We start from the raw sequence: 15,089 nt of genomic DNA, 5'->3' as shown, positions 1-15,089 counted from the left end.
ATGTGGAAACCATTTTGATTCCTCTCCGTGTACACCAGGTTGTGTCTGCTGTACCAAGATAGAACACAATACAACGACAACTACTACCACAACCAGCCCTGAACCCACAACTACCATTACAAGCACTTCATCTCCAAGTACATCGACCACTACCAGCACTACATCGGCCACTACCAGCACTACATCGACCACTACCAGCACTACATCGACCACTACCAGCAATACATCGACGACTTCTACCACCACCACCTCATCGACCACTACTACCCCTAGTACTACATTGACAACGACAACCACCAGCACTACAGCGACCACTACAACCAGCATATCAACAACAAACCCAACAAGTACAATTTCGACAACTACCACAACTACAACTACTTCGACCACTAGTACCACACATAAAGCGTGTCACTTTATTAACAGTGATGAACACCATTTTACTCATGGTAGGAAAAGATGCACAACCAAATGTTTTCCCAAAGAGATGGCAGCCATTAAATGTGGAAACAATTTTGATTCCTCCTCGTGCACACCAGGTTGTGTCTGTTGTACCAAGATACAACACAATACAACTACAACCACTACCACAACCAGCCCTGAACCCACAACTACCATTACAAGCACTTTATATCCAAGTACATCGACCACTACCAGCACTACATCGTCCACTTCTACCACCATCACCTCGTCGACCACTACTACTCCTAGTACTGCATCGACAACGACAACCACCAGCACTACATCAACCACTACTGCGACCACTACAACTACCATATCAACAACAATCCCATCAAGTACTATTTCGACAACTACCACCACTACAACTACTTCGATCACTAGTACCACACATAAAGCGTGTCACTTTATAAACAGTGATGAACACCGTATTACTCATGGTCGGAAAAGATGCACAACCAAATGTTTTCCCAAAGAGATGGCAGCCATTAAATGTGGAAACAATTTCGATACGTCCCCGTGTACACCAGGTTGTGTCTGCTGTACCAAGACACCTCACAACACAACAACATCCACTACCACAACCAGCCATGAACCCACAACTACCATCACTAGCACTTCATCTCCAAGTACATCGACCACTACCAGCACTACATCGACCACTACCAGCACTACATCGACCACTACCAGCAATACATCGACCACTACCAGCACTACATCGACCACTACCAGCACTACATCGACCACTACCAGCACTACATCGACCACTACCAGCACTACATCGACCACTTCTACCACCACCACCTCATCAACCACTACTACCCATAGTACTACATCGACAACGACAACCACCAGCACTACATCGACCACTACAACCACCATACCAACAACAACCCCAACTAGTACTATATCGACAACTACCACAACTACAACTATCTCAACTACTAGTACCACACATAAAGCGTGTCACTTTATAAACAGTGATGAACACCATTTTATTCATGGTTGGAAAAGATGCACAACCAAATGTTTTCCCAAAGAGATGGCAGCCATTAAATGTGGAAACAATTTTGATTCGTCCCCGTGTACACATGGTTGTGTCTGCTGTACCAAGACACCACACAACACAACTACAACCACTACCACAACCAGCCCTGAACCCACCACTACTATCACTAGCACTTCATCTACCAGTACATCGACCACTACCAGCACTACATCGACCACTACCAGCACTACATCGACCACATCTACAACCAGCACCTCATCGACCACTACTACCTCTAGTACTACATCGACAACGACAACCACCAGCACTACATCGACCACTACTGTAATCACTACAACCACCAAATCAACAACAAACCAAACAAGTACTATTTCGACAACTACCACAACTACTTCGACCACTAGTACAACACATAAAATGTGTCATTTTGTCAACAGTCACGAACACCATTTTATTCATGGTAGGAAAAGATGCACAACCAAATGTTTTCCCAAAGAGATGGCAGCCATTAAATGTGGAAACAATTTTGATTCGTCCCCGTGTACACATGGTTGTGTCTGCTGTACCAAGACACCACACAACACAACGACAACCACTACCACAACCAGCCATGAACCCACAACTACCATCACTAGCACTTCATCTCCAAGTACATCGACCACTACCAGCACTACATCGACCACTACCAGCACTACATCGACCACTACCAGCACTACATCGACCACTTCTACCACCACCACCTCATCGACCACTACTACCCATAGCAATACATCGACAACGACAACCACCAGCACTACATCGACCACTACCAGCACTACATCGACCACTACCAGCACTACATGGACCACTTCTACCACCACCACCTCATCGACCACTACTACCCATAGTACTACATCGACAACGACAACCACCAGCACTACATCGACCACTACAACCACCATTCCAACAACAACCCCAACTAGTACTATATCGACAACTACCACAGCTAAAACTACTTCGACCACTAGTACCACACATAAAGCGTGTCACTTTATAAACAGTGATGAACACCATTTTATTCATGGTAGGAAAAGATGCACAACCAAATGTTTTCCCAAAGAGATGGCAGCCATTAAATGTGGAAACAATTTTGATTCGTCCCCGTGTACACATGGTTGTGTCTGCTGTACCAAGACACCACACAACACAACTACAACTACTACCACAACAGGCCTTGAACCCACCACTACTATCACTAGCACTTCATCTACCAGTACATCGACCACTACAAGCACTACATCGACCACACCTACAACCAACACCTCATCGACCACTACTACTCCTAGTACTACATCGACAACAACAACCACCAGCACTACATCGACCACTACTGCTACCACTACAACCACCATATCAACAACAAACCCAGTAAGTACTATTTCGTCAACTACCACAACTACAATTACTTCGACCACTAGTACCACACATAAAGCATGTCACTTTTTAAACAGTGATGAACACCATTTTAGTCATGGTAGGAAAAGATGCACAACCAAATGTTTTCCCAAAGAGACGGCAGCCATTAAATGTGGAAACCATTTTGATTCCTCTCCGTGTACACCAGGTTGTGTCTGCTGTACCAAGATAGAACACAATACAACGACAACTACTACCACAACCAGCCCTGAACCCACAACTACCATTACAAGAACTTCATCTCCAAGTACATCGACCACTACCAGCACTACATCGGCCACTACCAGCACTACATCGACCACTACCAGCACTACATCGACCACTACCAGCATTACATCGACCACTAGCAGCACTACATCGACCACTTCTACGACCACCACCTCATCGACCACTACTACCCCTAGTACTAAATCGACAACGACAACTACCAGCACTACATCGACCACTACCAGCACTACATCGACCACTACCAGCACTACATCGACCACTACTAGCACTACATCGACCACTACCAGCACTACATCGACCACTATTAGCACTACATTGACCACTACAAGCACTACATCGACCACTTCTAACACCACCACCTCATCGACCACTACTACTCCTAGTACTACATCGACAACAACAACCACCAGCACTACATCGACCACTACTGTGACCACTACAACCACCAAACCAACAACAAACCAAACAAGTACTATTTCGACAACTACCACAACTACTTCGACCACTAGTACCACACATAAAATGTGTCATTTTGTCAACAGTCACGAACACCATTTTATTCATGGTAGGAAAAGATGCACAACCAAATGTTTTCCCAAAGAGATGGCAGCCATTAAATGTGGAAACAATTTTGATTCGTCCCCGTGTACACATGGTTGTGTCTGCTGTACCAAGACACCACACAACACAACTACAACCACTACCACAACGAGCCCTGAACCCACCACTACTATCACTAGCACTTCATCTACCAGTACATCGACCACTACCAGTACTACATCGACCACTTCTACGACCACCACCACCTCATCGACCACTACTACCCCTAGTACTACATCGACAACAACAACCACCAGCACTACATCGACCACTTCTGCCACCACTACAACCACCATATCAACAACAAACCCAGTAAGTACTATTTCGACAACTACCACAACTACAATTACTTCGACCACTAGTACCACACATAAAGCGTGTCACTTTATAAACAGTGATGAACACCATTTTATTCATGGCAGGAAAAGATGCACAACCAAATGTTTTCCCAAAGAGATGGCAGCCATTAAATGTGGAAACCATTTTGATTCCTCTCCGTGTACACCAGGTTGTGTCTGCTGTACCAAGATAGAACATAATACAACGACAACTACTACCACAACCAGCCCTGAACCCACAACTACCATTACAAGCACTTCATCTCCAAGTACATCGACCACTACCAGCACTACATCGGCCACTACCAGCACTACATCGACCACTACCAGCACTACATCGACCACTACCAACACTACATCGACCACTACCAGCAATACATCGACGACTTCTACCACCACCACCTCATCAACCACTACTACCCCTAGTACTACAACGACAACGACAACCACCAGCACTACAGCGCCCACTACAACCACCATATCAACAACAACCCCAACAAGTACTATTTCGACAACTACCACAACTACAATTACTTCGACCACTAGTTCCACACATAAAGCGTGTCACTTTATAAACAGTGATAAACACCATTTTAGTCATGGTAGGAAAAGATGCACAACCAAATGTTTTCCCAAAGAGATGGCAGCCATTAAATGTGGAAACAATTTTGATTCCTCCTCGTGTACACCAGGTTGTGTCTGCTGTACCAAGACACCTCACAACACAACAACAACCACTACCACAACCAGCCTTGAACCCACCACTACTATCACTAGCTCTTCATCTACCAGTACATCGACCACTCCCAGCACTACATCGACCACTACTAACACTACATCGACCACTACCAGCACTACATCGACCACTACCAGCATTACATCGACCACTACCAGCACTACATCGACCACTTCTACGACCACCACCTCATCGACCACTACTACCCCTAGTACTAAATCGACAACGACAACTACCAGCACTACATCGACCACTACCAGCACTACATCGACCACTTCTACGACAACCACCTCATCGACCACTACTACCGCTAGTACTAAATCGACAACGACAACTACCAGCACTACATCGACTACTACCAGCACTACATCGACCACTACCAGCACTACATCGACCACTACCAGCACTACATCGACCACTACCAGCACTACATCGACCACTACCAGCAGTACATCGACCACTACCAGCACTACATCGACCACTTCTACCACCACCACCTCATCCACCACTACTACCCCTAGTACTACATCGACAACGACAGCCACCAGCACTACATCAACCACTACTCCGACCACTACAACCAACATATCAACAACAAACGCAACAAGTACTATTTCGACAACTACCACAAATACAACTACTTCGACCACTAGTACCACACATAAAGCGTGTCACTTTATTAACAGTGATGAACACCATTTTACTCATGGTAGGAAGAGATGCACAACCAAATGTTTTCCCAAAGAGATGGCAGCCATTAAATGTGGAAACAATTTTGATTCCTCCTCGTGTACACCAGGTTGTGTCTGCTGTACCAAGACACCTCACAACACAACAACAACCACTACCACAACCAGCCTTGAACCCACCACTACTATCACTAGCTCTTCATCTACCAGTACATCGACCACTCCCAGCACTACATCGACCACTACTAACACTACATCGACCACTACCAGCACTACATCGACCACTACCAGCACTACATCGACCACTACCAGCACTACATCGACCACTACAAGCACTACATCGACCACTACTAACACTATATCGACCACTACCAGCACTACATCGACCACTACCAGCACTACATCGACCACTTCCACCACCAGCACCTCATCGACCACTACTACCCCTAGCACAACATCAGCCACTTCAACCACCAGCACAACATCGACCACTACCAGCACTACATCGACCACTACAAACACTACATCGACCACTACCAGCACTACATCGACCACTACCAGCACTACATCGACCACTACCAGCACTACATCGACCACTACCAGCACTACATCGACCACTACCAGCACTACATCGACCACTACCAGCACTACATCGACCACTTCCAGCACTACATCGACCACTACTAACACTATATCGACCACTACCAGCACTACATCGACCACTACCAGCACTACATCGACCACTTCCACCACCAGCACCTCATCGACCACTACTACCCCTAGCACAACATCAGCGACTTCAACCACCAGCACAACATCGACCACTACCAGCACTACATCGACCACTACAAACACTACATCGACCACTACCAGCACTACATCGACCACTACCAGCACTACATCGACCACTACCAGCACTACATCGACCACTTCCACCACCAGCACCTCATCGACCACTACTACCCCTAGCACAACATCAACCACTTCAACCACCAGCACAACATCGACCACTTCTGCGACCACTACAACCACCATATCAAAGACAAGCCCAACAAATACTACTTCGACATCTACCACAACCACAACTACTTCGACCACTAGTACCACACATAAAATGTGTCATTTTATCAATAGTCACGAACACCATTTTATTCATGGTAGGAAAAGATGCACAACCAAATGTTTTCCCAAAGAGACGGCAGCCATTAAATGTGGAAACCATTTTGATTCCTCTCCGTGTACACCAGGTTGTGTCTGCTGTACCAAGATAGAACACAATACAACGACAACTACTACCACAACCAGCCCTGAACCCACAACTACCATTACAAGCACTTCATCTCCAAGTACATCGACCACTACCAGCACTACATCGACCACTACCAGCACTACATCGGCCACTACCAGCACTACATCGACCACTACCAGCACTACATCGACCACTACCAGCAATACATCGACGACTTCTACCACCACCACCTCATCGACCACTACAACCACCATATCAACAACAAACCCAACAAGTACTATTTCGACAACTACCACAACTACAACTACTTTGACCACTAGTACCACACGTAAAGCGTGTCACTTTATAAACAGTGATGAACACCATTTTACTCATGGTAGGAAAAGATGCACAACCAAATGTTTTCCCAAAGAGATGGCAGCCATTAAATGTGGAAACAATATTGATTCCTCCTCGTGCACACCAGGTTGTGTCTGCTGTACCAAGACACCTCACAACACAACAACAACCACTACCACAACTAGCCTTGAACCCACCACTACTATCACTAGCTCTTCATATTCCAGTACATCGACCACTACCAGCACTATATCGACCACTACCAGCATTACATCGACCACTACCAGCACTACATCGACCACTTCTACGACCACCACCTCATCGACCACTACTACCCCTAGTACTAAATCGACAACGACAACTACCAGCACTACATCGACCACTACCAGCACTACATCGACCACTACCAGCACTACATCGACCACTACCAGCACTACATCGACCACTACCAGCACTACATCGACCACTACTAACACTACATCGACCACTACCATCACTACATCGACCACTACTAACACTACATCGACCACTACCAGCACTGCATCGACCACTCCCAGCACTACATCGATCACTACCAGCACTACATCGACCACTACCAGCACCACATCGACCACTACCAGCACTACATCGACCACTACCAGCACTGCATCGACCACTACTAACACTACATCGACCACTACCAGCACTACATCGACCACTACCAGCACTACATCGATCACTACCAGCACTACATCGACCACTACCAGCACTACATCCACCACTACCAGCACTACATCGACCACTTCTACCACCACCACCTCATCGACCACTACTACCCCTAGTACTAAATCGACAACGACAACCACCAGCACTACATCGACCACTACTAACACTACATCGACCACTACCAGCACTACATCGACCACTACCAGCATTACATCGACCACTACCAGCACTACATCGACCACTTCTACGACCACCACCTCATCGACCACTACTACCGCTAGTACTAAATCGACAACGACAACTACCAGCACTACATCGACCACTACCAGCACTACATCGACCACTACCAGCACTACATCGACCACTACCAGCACTACATCAACCACTACCAGCACTACATCGACCACTACTAACACTATATCGACCACTACCAGCACTACATCGACCACTACCAGCACTACATCGATCACTTCCACCACCAGCACCTCATCGACCACTACTACCCCTAGCACAACATCAACCACTTCAACCACCAGCACAACATCGACCACTACCAGCACTACATTGACCACTACTAACACTACATCGACCACTACCAGCACTACATCGACCACTACCAGCACTACATCGACCACTACCAGCACTACGTCGACCACTTCCACCACCAGCACCTCATCGACCACTACTACCCCTAGCACAACATCAACCACTTCAACCACCAGCACAACATCGACCACTTCTGCGACCACTACAACCACCATATCAAAGACAAGGCCAACAAATACTACTTCGACAACTACCACAACCACAACTACTTCGACAACTACCACAACCACAACTACTTCGACCACTAGTACCACACATAAAATGTGTCATTTTATCAATAGTCACGAACACCATTTTATTCATGGTAGGAAAAGATGCACAACCAAATGTTTTCCCAAAGAGACGGCAGCCATTAAATGTGGAAACCATTTTGATTCCTCTCCGTGTACACCAGGTTGTGTCTGCTGTACCAAGATAGAACACAATACAACGACAACTACTACCACAACCAGCCCTGAACCCACAACTACCATTACAAGCACTTCATCTCCAAGTACATCGTCCACTACCAGCACTACATCGACCACTACCAGCACTACATCGGCCACTACCAGCACTACATCGACCACTACCAGCACTACATCGACCACTACCAGCAATACATCGACGACTTCTACCACCACCACCTCATCGACCACTACAACCACCATATCAACAACAAACCCAACAAGTACTATTTCGACAACTACCACAACTACAACTACTTTGACCACTAGTACCACACGTAAAGCGTGTCACTTTATAAACAGTGATGAACACCATTTTACTCATGGTAGGAAGAGATGCACAACCAAATGTTTTCCCAAAGAGATGGCAGCCATTAAATGTGGAAACAATATTGATTCCTCCTCGTGCACACCAGGTTGTGTCTGCTGTACCAAGACACCTCACAACACAACAACAACCACTACCACAACCAGCCTTGAACCCACCACTACTATCACTAGCTCTTCATATTCCAGTACATCGACCACTACCAGCACTATATCGACCACTACCAGCATTACATCGACCACTACCAGCACTACATCGACCACTTCTACGACCACCACCTCATCGACCACTACTACCCCTAGTACTAAATCGACAACGACAACTACCAGCACTACATCGACCACTACCAGCACTACATCGACCACTACCAGCACTACGTCGACCACTACCAGCACTACATCGACCACTACCAGCACTACATCGACCACTACTAACACTACATCGACCACTACCAGCACTACATCGACCACTACTAACACTACATCGACCACTACCAGCACTACATCGACCACTCCCAGCACTACATCGATCACTACCAGCACTACATCGACCACTACCAGCACTACATCGACCACTACCAGCACTACATCGACCACTACCAGCACTGCATCGACCACTACTAACACTACATCGACCACTACCAGCACTACATCGACCACTACCAGCACTACATCGATCACTACCAGCACTACATCGACCACTACCAGCACTACATCCACCACTACCAGCACTACATCGACCACTTCTACCACCACCACCTCATCGACCACTACTACCCCTAGTACTAAATCGACAACGACAACCACCAGCACTACATCGACCACTACTAACACTACATCGACCACTACCAGCACTACATCGACCACTACCAGCATTACATCGACCACTACCAGCACTACATCGACCACTTCTACGACCACCACCTCATCGACCACTACTACCGCTAGTACTAAATCGACAACGACAACTACCAGCACTACATCGACCACTACCGGCACTACATCGACCACTACCAGCACTACATCGACCACTACCAGCACTACATCAACCACTACCAGCACTACATCGACCACTACTAACACTATATCGACCACTACCAGCACTACATCGACCACTACCAGCACTACATCGATCACTTCCACCACCAGCACCTCATCGACCACTACTACCCCTAGCACAACATCAACCACTTCAACCACCAGCACAACATCGACCACTACCAGCACTACATTGACCACTACTAACACTACATCGACCACTACCAGCACTACATCGACCACTACCAGCACTACATCGACCACTACCAGCACTACGTCGACCACTTCCACTACCAGCACCTCATCGACCACTACTACCCCTAGCACAACATCAACCACTTCAACCACCAGCACAACATCGACCACTTCTGCGACCACTACAACCACCATATCAAAGACAAGCCCAACAAATACTACTTCGACATCTACCACAACCACAACTACTTCGACCACTAGTACCACACATAAAATGTGTCATTTTATCAATAGTCACGAACACCATTTTATTCATGGTAGGAAAAGATGCACAACCAAATGTTTTCCCAAAGAGACGGCAGCCATTAAATGTGGAAACCATTTTGATTCCTCTCCGTGTACACCAGGTTGTGTCTGCTGTACCAAGATAGAACACAATACAACGACAACTACTACCACAACCAGCCCTGAACCCACAACTACCATTACTAGCACTTCATCTCCAAGTACATCGACCACTAGCAGCACTACATCGTCCACTTCTACCACCATTACCTCGTCGACCACTACTACCCCTAGTACTGCATCGACAACGACAACCACCAGCACTACATCAACCAGTACTGCGACCACTACAACCACCATATCAACAACAATCCCAACAAGTACTACTTCGACAACTACCACAACCACAACTACTTCGACCACTAGTACCACACATAAAATGTGTCATTTTATCAATAGTCACGAACACCATTTTATTCATGGTAGGAAAAGATGCACAACCAAATGTTTTCCCAAAGAGACGGCAGCCATTAAATGTGGAAACCATTTTGATTCCTCTCCGTGTACACCAGGTTGTGTCTGCTGTACCAAGACACCACACAACACAACAACATCCACTACCACAACCAGCCTTGAACCCACCACTACTATCACTAGCACTTCATCTACCAGTACATCGACCACTACCAGCACTACATCGACCCCTACCAGCACTACATCGACCACTACCAGCACTACATCGATCACTACCAGCAATACATCGACCACTACCAGCACTACATCGACCACTACCAGCACTACATCGATCACTACCAGCAATACATCGACCACTACCAGCACTACATCGACCACTACCAGCACTACATCGACCACTACCAGCACTACATCGACCACTTCTACCACCACCACCTCATCGACCACTACTACCCCTAGTACTAAATCGACAACGACAACCACCAGCACTACATCGACCACTACTGCGACTACTACAACCACCATATCAACAGCAAACCCAACAAGTATTATTTCGACAACTACCACAATTACAACTACTTCGACAACTAGTACCACACATAAAGCCTGCCACTTTATAAACAGTCACGAGCACCATTTTACTCATGGTTGGAAAAGATGCACAACCAAATGTTTTCCCAAAGAGATGGCAGCCATGAAATGTGGAAACAATTTTGATACATCCCCGTGTACACATGGTTGTGTCTGCTGTACCAAGACACCACACAACACAACGATAACCGCTACAACAACAAGGCCTTAATCCACAACTACTATCACTAACACTTTATCCAAACCAACATCGACCACTACAACCATTACATCGACTACAATCACCAGTACATTGACCATTTTCAACAATATATTGACGACTACAACTACGAGCACTACATCGACTACTACCATTACCAGCACTGTATAGACCACTACCACTATCAGTACTGCATCGTCTATTACCACCACAAGCATTACATCGACAACTGCTACCACTACATCGACAACTACCACCACTACATCTACAACTACCACCACTACATCGACAACTACCACCACTACATCGACACCATCGACCATTACCACCAAAATCATTACATCAACATCTACCACCATAAGTATTACATCGACCACTACCACCAAAATTATTACATCAACAACTACCACCACTACATCTACACCTACCACCACTTCATCGACCTTTACCTCCACCAACATTTCATCTACAACTATCACCACTACATGGACCACCTCCTCCACTACATCGAACACTTCCACCACAAGCACTACATTGACCTCTATTATCACCAGCACACCAGCACTCAAACGTCAAGGCCGTCGGGTACTTATCTACCGGGTGCCAAGTCATGTGGGAATACTAGGAAATGACATTGCAGACGAAGGTGCAAAACATGCAACTAAGCGAAGAAATATAGTCATATATATATGTCTATATTTCTACATCGACAACTTAGAGCATTACATCATATACGACAGAGTCTATCACAGATTAAAAAAGTAATTAGAAATAAAGCAATGCAGATGATGTACATTGACTATAACACAGCAGTTGCAACATCGGGATCTGTGAGTTGGTACAAGAAGTCAACCAACTAAGAACAGCTTATTTTGATGAAAGGGAGAAGTAGAGCAACAGACGTATACTTACATTGCATCATGCTTGGATACCCATGTGCATGGGAAATAGTCTTACAGGTTCCGGAAGATGAAAGGAAATGTCAACACTGTAGAGAAAAGCTCAACAGACACTGAAACAGTATCTAACACAGTGCACAGTTACAAACTCATTAAGATTTCAACTAAGATTCAACAGAGCAGCAGAAGTTGTTAAACACATGGAACAAAATTTTACTGAAGCGACCATATGAGTCATAAATATTCATACTCCGCCCAAGTAAAACAGGAAAAAGCAACACTTAGTGGGCCAGCCAGAGGCATAGGGCCCGCGAAGGAATTTCCCTTCTAAGAAGAAAAAAAAAAAAAAAAAAAAAGCACTGCATCGACCACTATCACCATTACATCGACCACTATTACCGTTACATCGACCACTACCACCACCAGTAGTACATCGACCACTAAAACCACCAGTAGTACATCAACCACTACCAGTACTGCACCCACCACTACCACTACCAGCTCTTCATAGACCACTACATCGACCATTTCCACCACTACAACGACAACTATTACCACCAGCACTGCTGGTCGTAATACCACTAAATCGACAACTACCACCACTACTTCGACAACTACCACCACTACTTCGACAACTACCACCACTACTTCGACAACTACCACCACTACTTCGACAACTACCACCACTACATCGACAACTACCACCACTACTTCGACAACTACCACCACTACTTCGACAACTACCACCACTACTTCGACAACTACCACCACTACATCGACCACTTCCACCACCATCGATAGTAGTGGGAATAACAGCTTTTGGACTATATTTGTTTTTTTTCAAATATTGTCCATATGGAGTTAAAGGTTTCTTATGGGGGAAAATCAAGACAAAAGTGCCTCATTCGGACTTAAATGTTTCTTATTGGATAAATTCAAAATATTTTCAAAGTTTAGGACCAAAATTTTTCAAAAGCCCATTTTCAGAAATTATTGTCATAGATGTTTGTTAAGAAATTGTTATAGCATAAAATTCAGAATAAAAGTACTTGCTTTCTTTTCTTTTTTATTACTAGCTCCAGTCTTATTGAAAATAAACTCTACCGTCATAAACTGATATTTTCAACTGAAGTCTGAAGTAAAATTTATTAAAACATTTACTTAAAACACTCCCCCTGCCCCCCCCCCCCCCCCCCTCCACTGATCCTAACCGGGCCAGGTGTCTCCACCGTAATATAATCTAATCATCCCTCCCACCCCTCCCCCGCCCCCACTACCCTCCTGCTCCACCTGTTCCATCCTTACCCAGCACCCCCTCCCTCCCTCCCTCCCTCCCTACCCAGCTCTACCCTCCCACCCCTGCCAGGCGCTACCAATCCTACGTCACCCAACAGGTGTCTTACCTAAATCTAATCGCCCGCCTCTCCCCCTCCCTCGCTCCACCTGTTCCGACCTCACCTCACATCTGCCTCCCTCTCTCCCTCACTTCTCTACATAATTCATTAACATATTTTTTGTCATATCTATATAAATATAAATTTTCAGACGCCGTTAAACAAATCATAATCTTTAGTTCCGTGTTCATATCAAACTATTCATCAGACCTCTGTTCCTTATCCTTCTAATATGTGTACACAGCTGTGGAGCAGCCGAGACATCCTTATCAATATGTCCCCATGCCACTCTTTAAAACACCTGCCTCAATATGCCCCCAGGCTACTCCCTGAAACACCTGCTTCAATATGCCCCCCAGGCCACTCCCTGAAACACCTGCTTCAATATGCCCCCCAGGCCACTCCCTGAAACACCTGCCTCAATATGCCCCCCAGGCTACTCCCTGAAACACCTGCCTCAATATGCCCCCAGGCTACTCCCTGAAACACCTGCCTCAATATGCCCCCAGGCTACTCCCTGAAACACCTGCCTCAATATGCCCCCCAGGCAACTCCCTGAAACACCTGCCTCAATATGCCCCCAGGCTACTCCCTGAAACACCTGCCTCAATATGCCCCCAGGCTACTCCCTGAAACACCTGCCTCAATATACCCCATTCCACTTCCTGAAACACCTGCCTCAATATGCCCCCCAGGCCATTCCCTGAAACACCTGCCTCAATATGCCCCCAGGCTACTCCCTGAAACACCTGCCTCAATATGCCCCCAGGCTACTCCCTGAAACACCTGCCTCAATATACCCCAAAGGCCACTCCCTGAAACACCTGC

General features: G+C 46.1%; 1 protein-coding gene across 1 annotated transcript; it reads left to right on the top strand.

Annotated features, from left to right (window-relative positions):
* The first annotated feature begins 2,569 nt into the window (after positions 1 to 2,569).
* Positions 2,570 to 13,924, top strand: LOC138364388 (mucin-2-like). Its single transcript, XM_069324007.1, has one exon. The coding sequence runs from the start codon at positions 2,570 to 2,572 to the stop codon at positions 11,978 to 11,980; it is 9,411 nt and encodes a 3,136-aa protein (XP_069180108.1). The 3' UTR covers positions 11,981 to 13,924.
* The last annotated feature ends 1,165 nt before the right edge of the window (positions 13,925 to 15,089 follow it).

Source organism: Procambarus clarkii, chromosome 13, assembly GCF_040958095.1.
Source record: "Procambarus clarkii isolate CNS0578487 chromosome 13, FALCON_Pclarkii_2.0, whole genome shotgun sequence".
NCBI lineage: Eukaryota > Metazoa > Arthropoda > Malacostraca > Decapoda > Cambaridae > Procambarus > Procambarus clarkii.
Note: the sequence above shows the minus strand (reverse complement) of the source record. Positions and strands in the feature narration are given on the sequence as shown.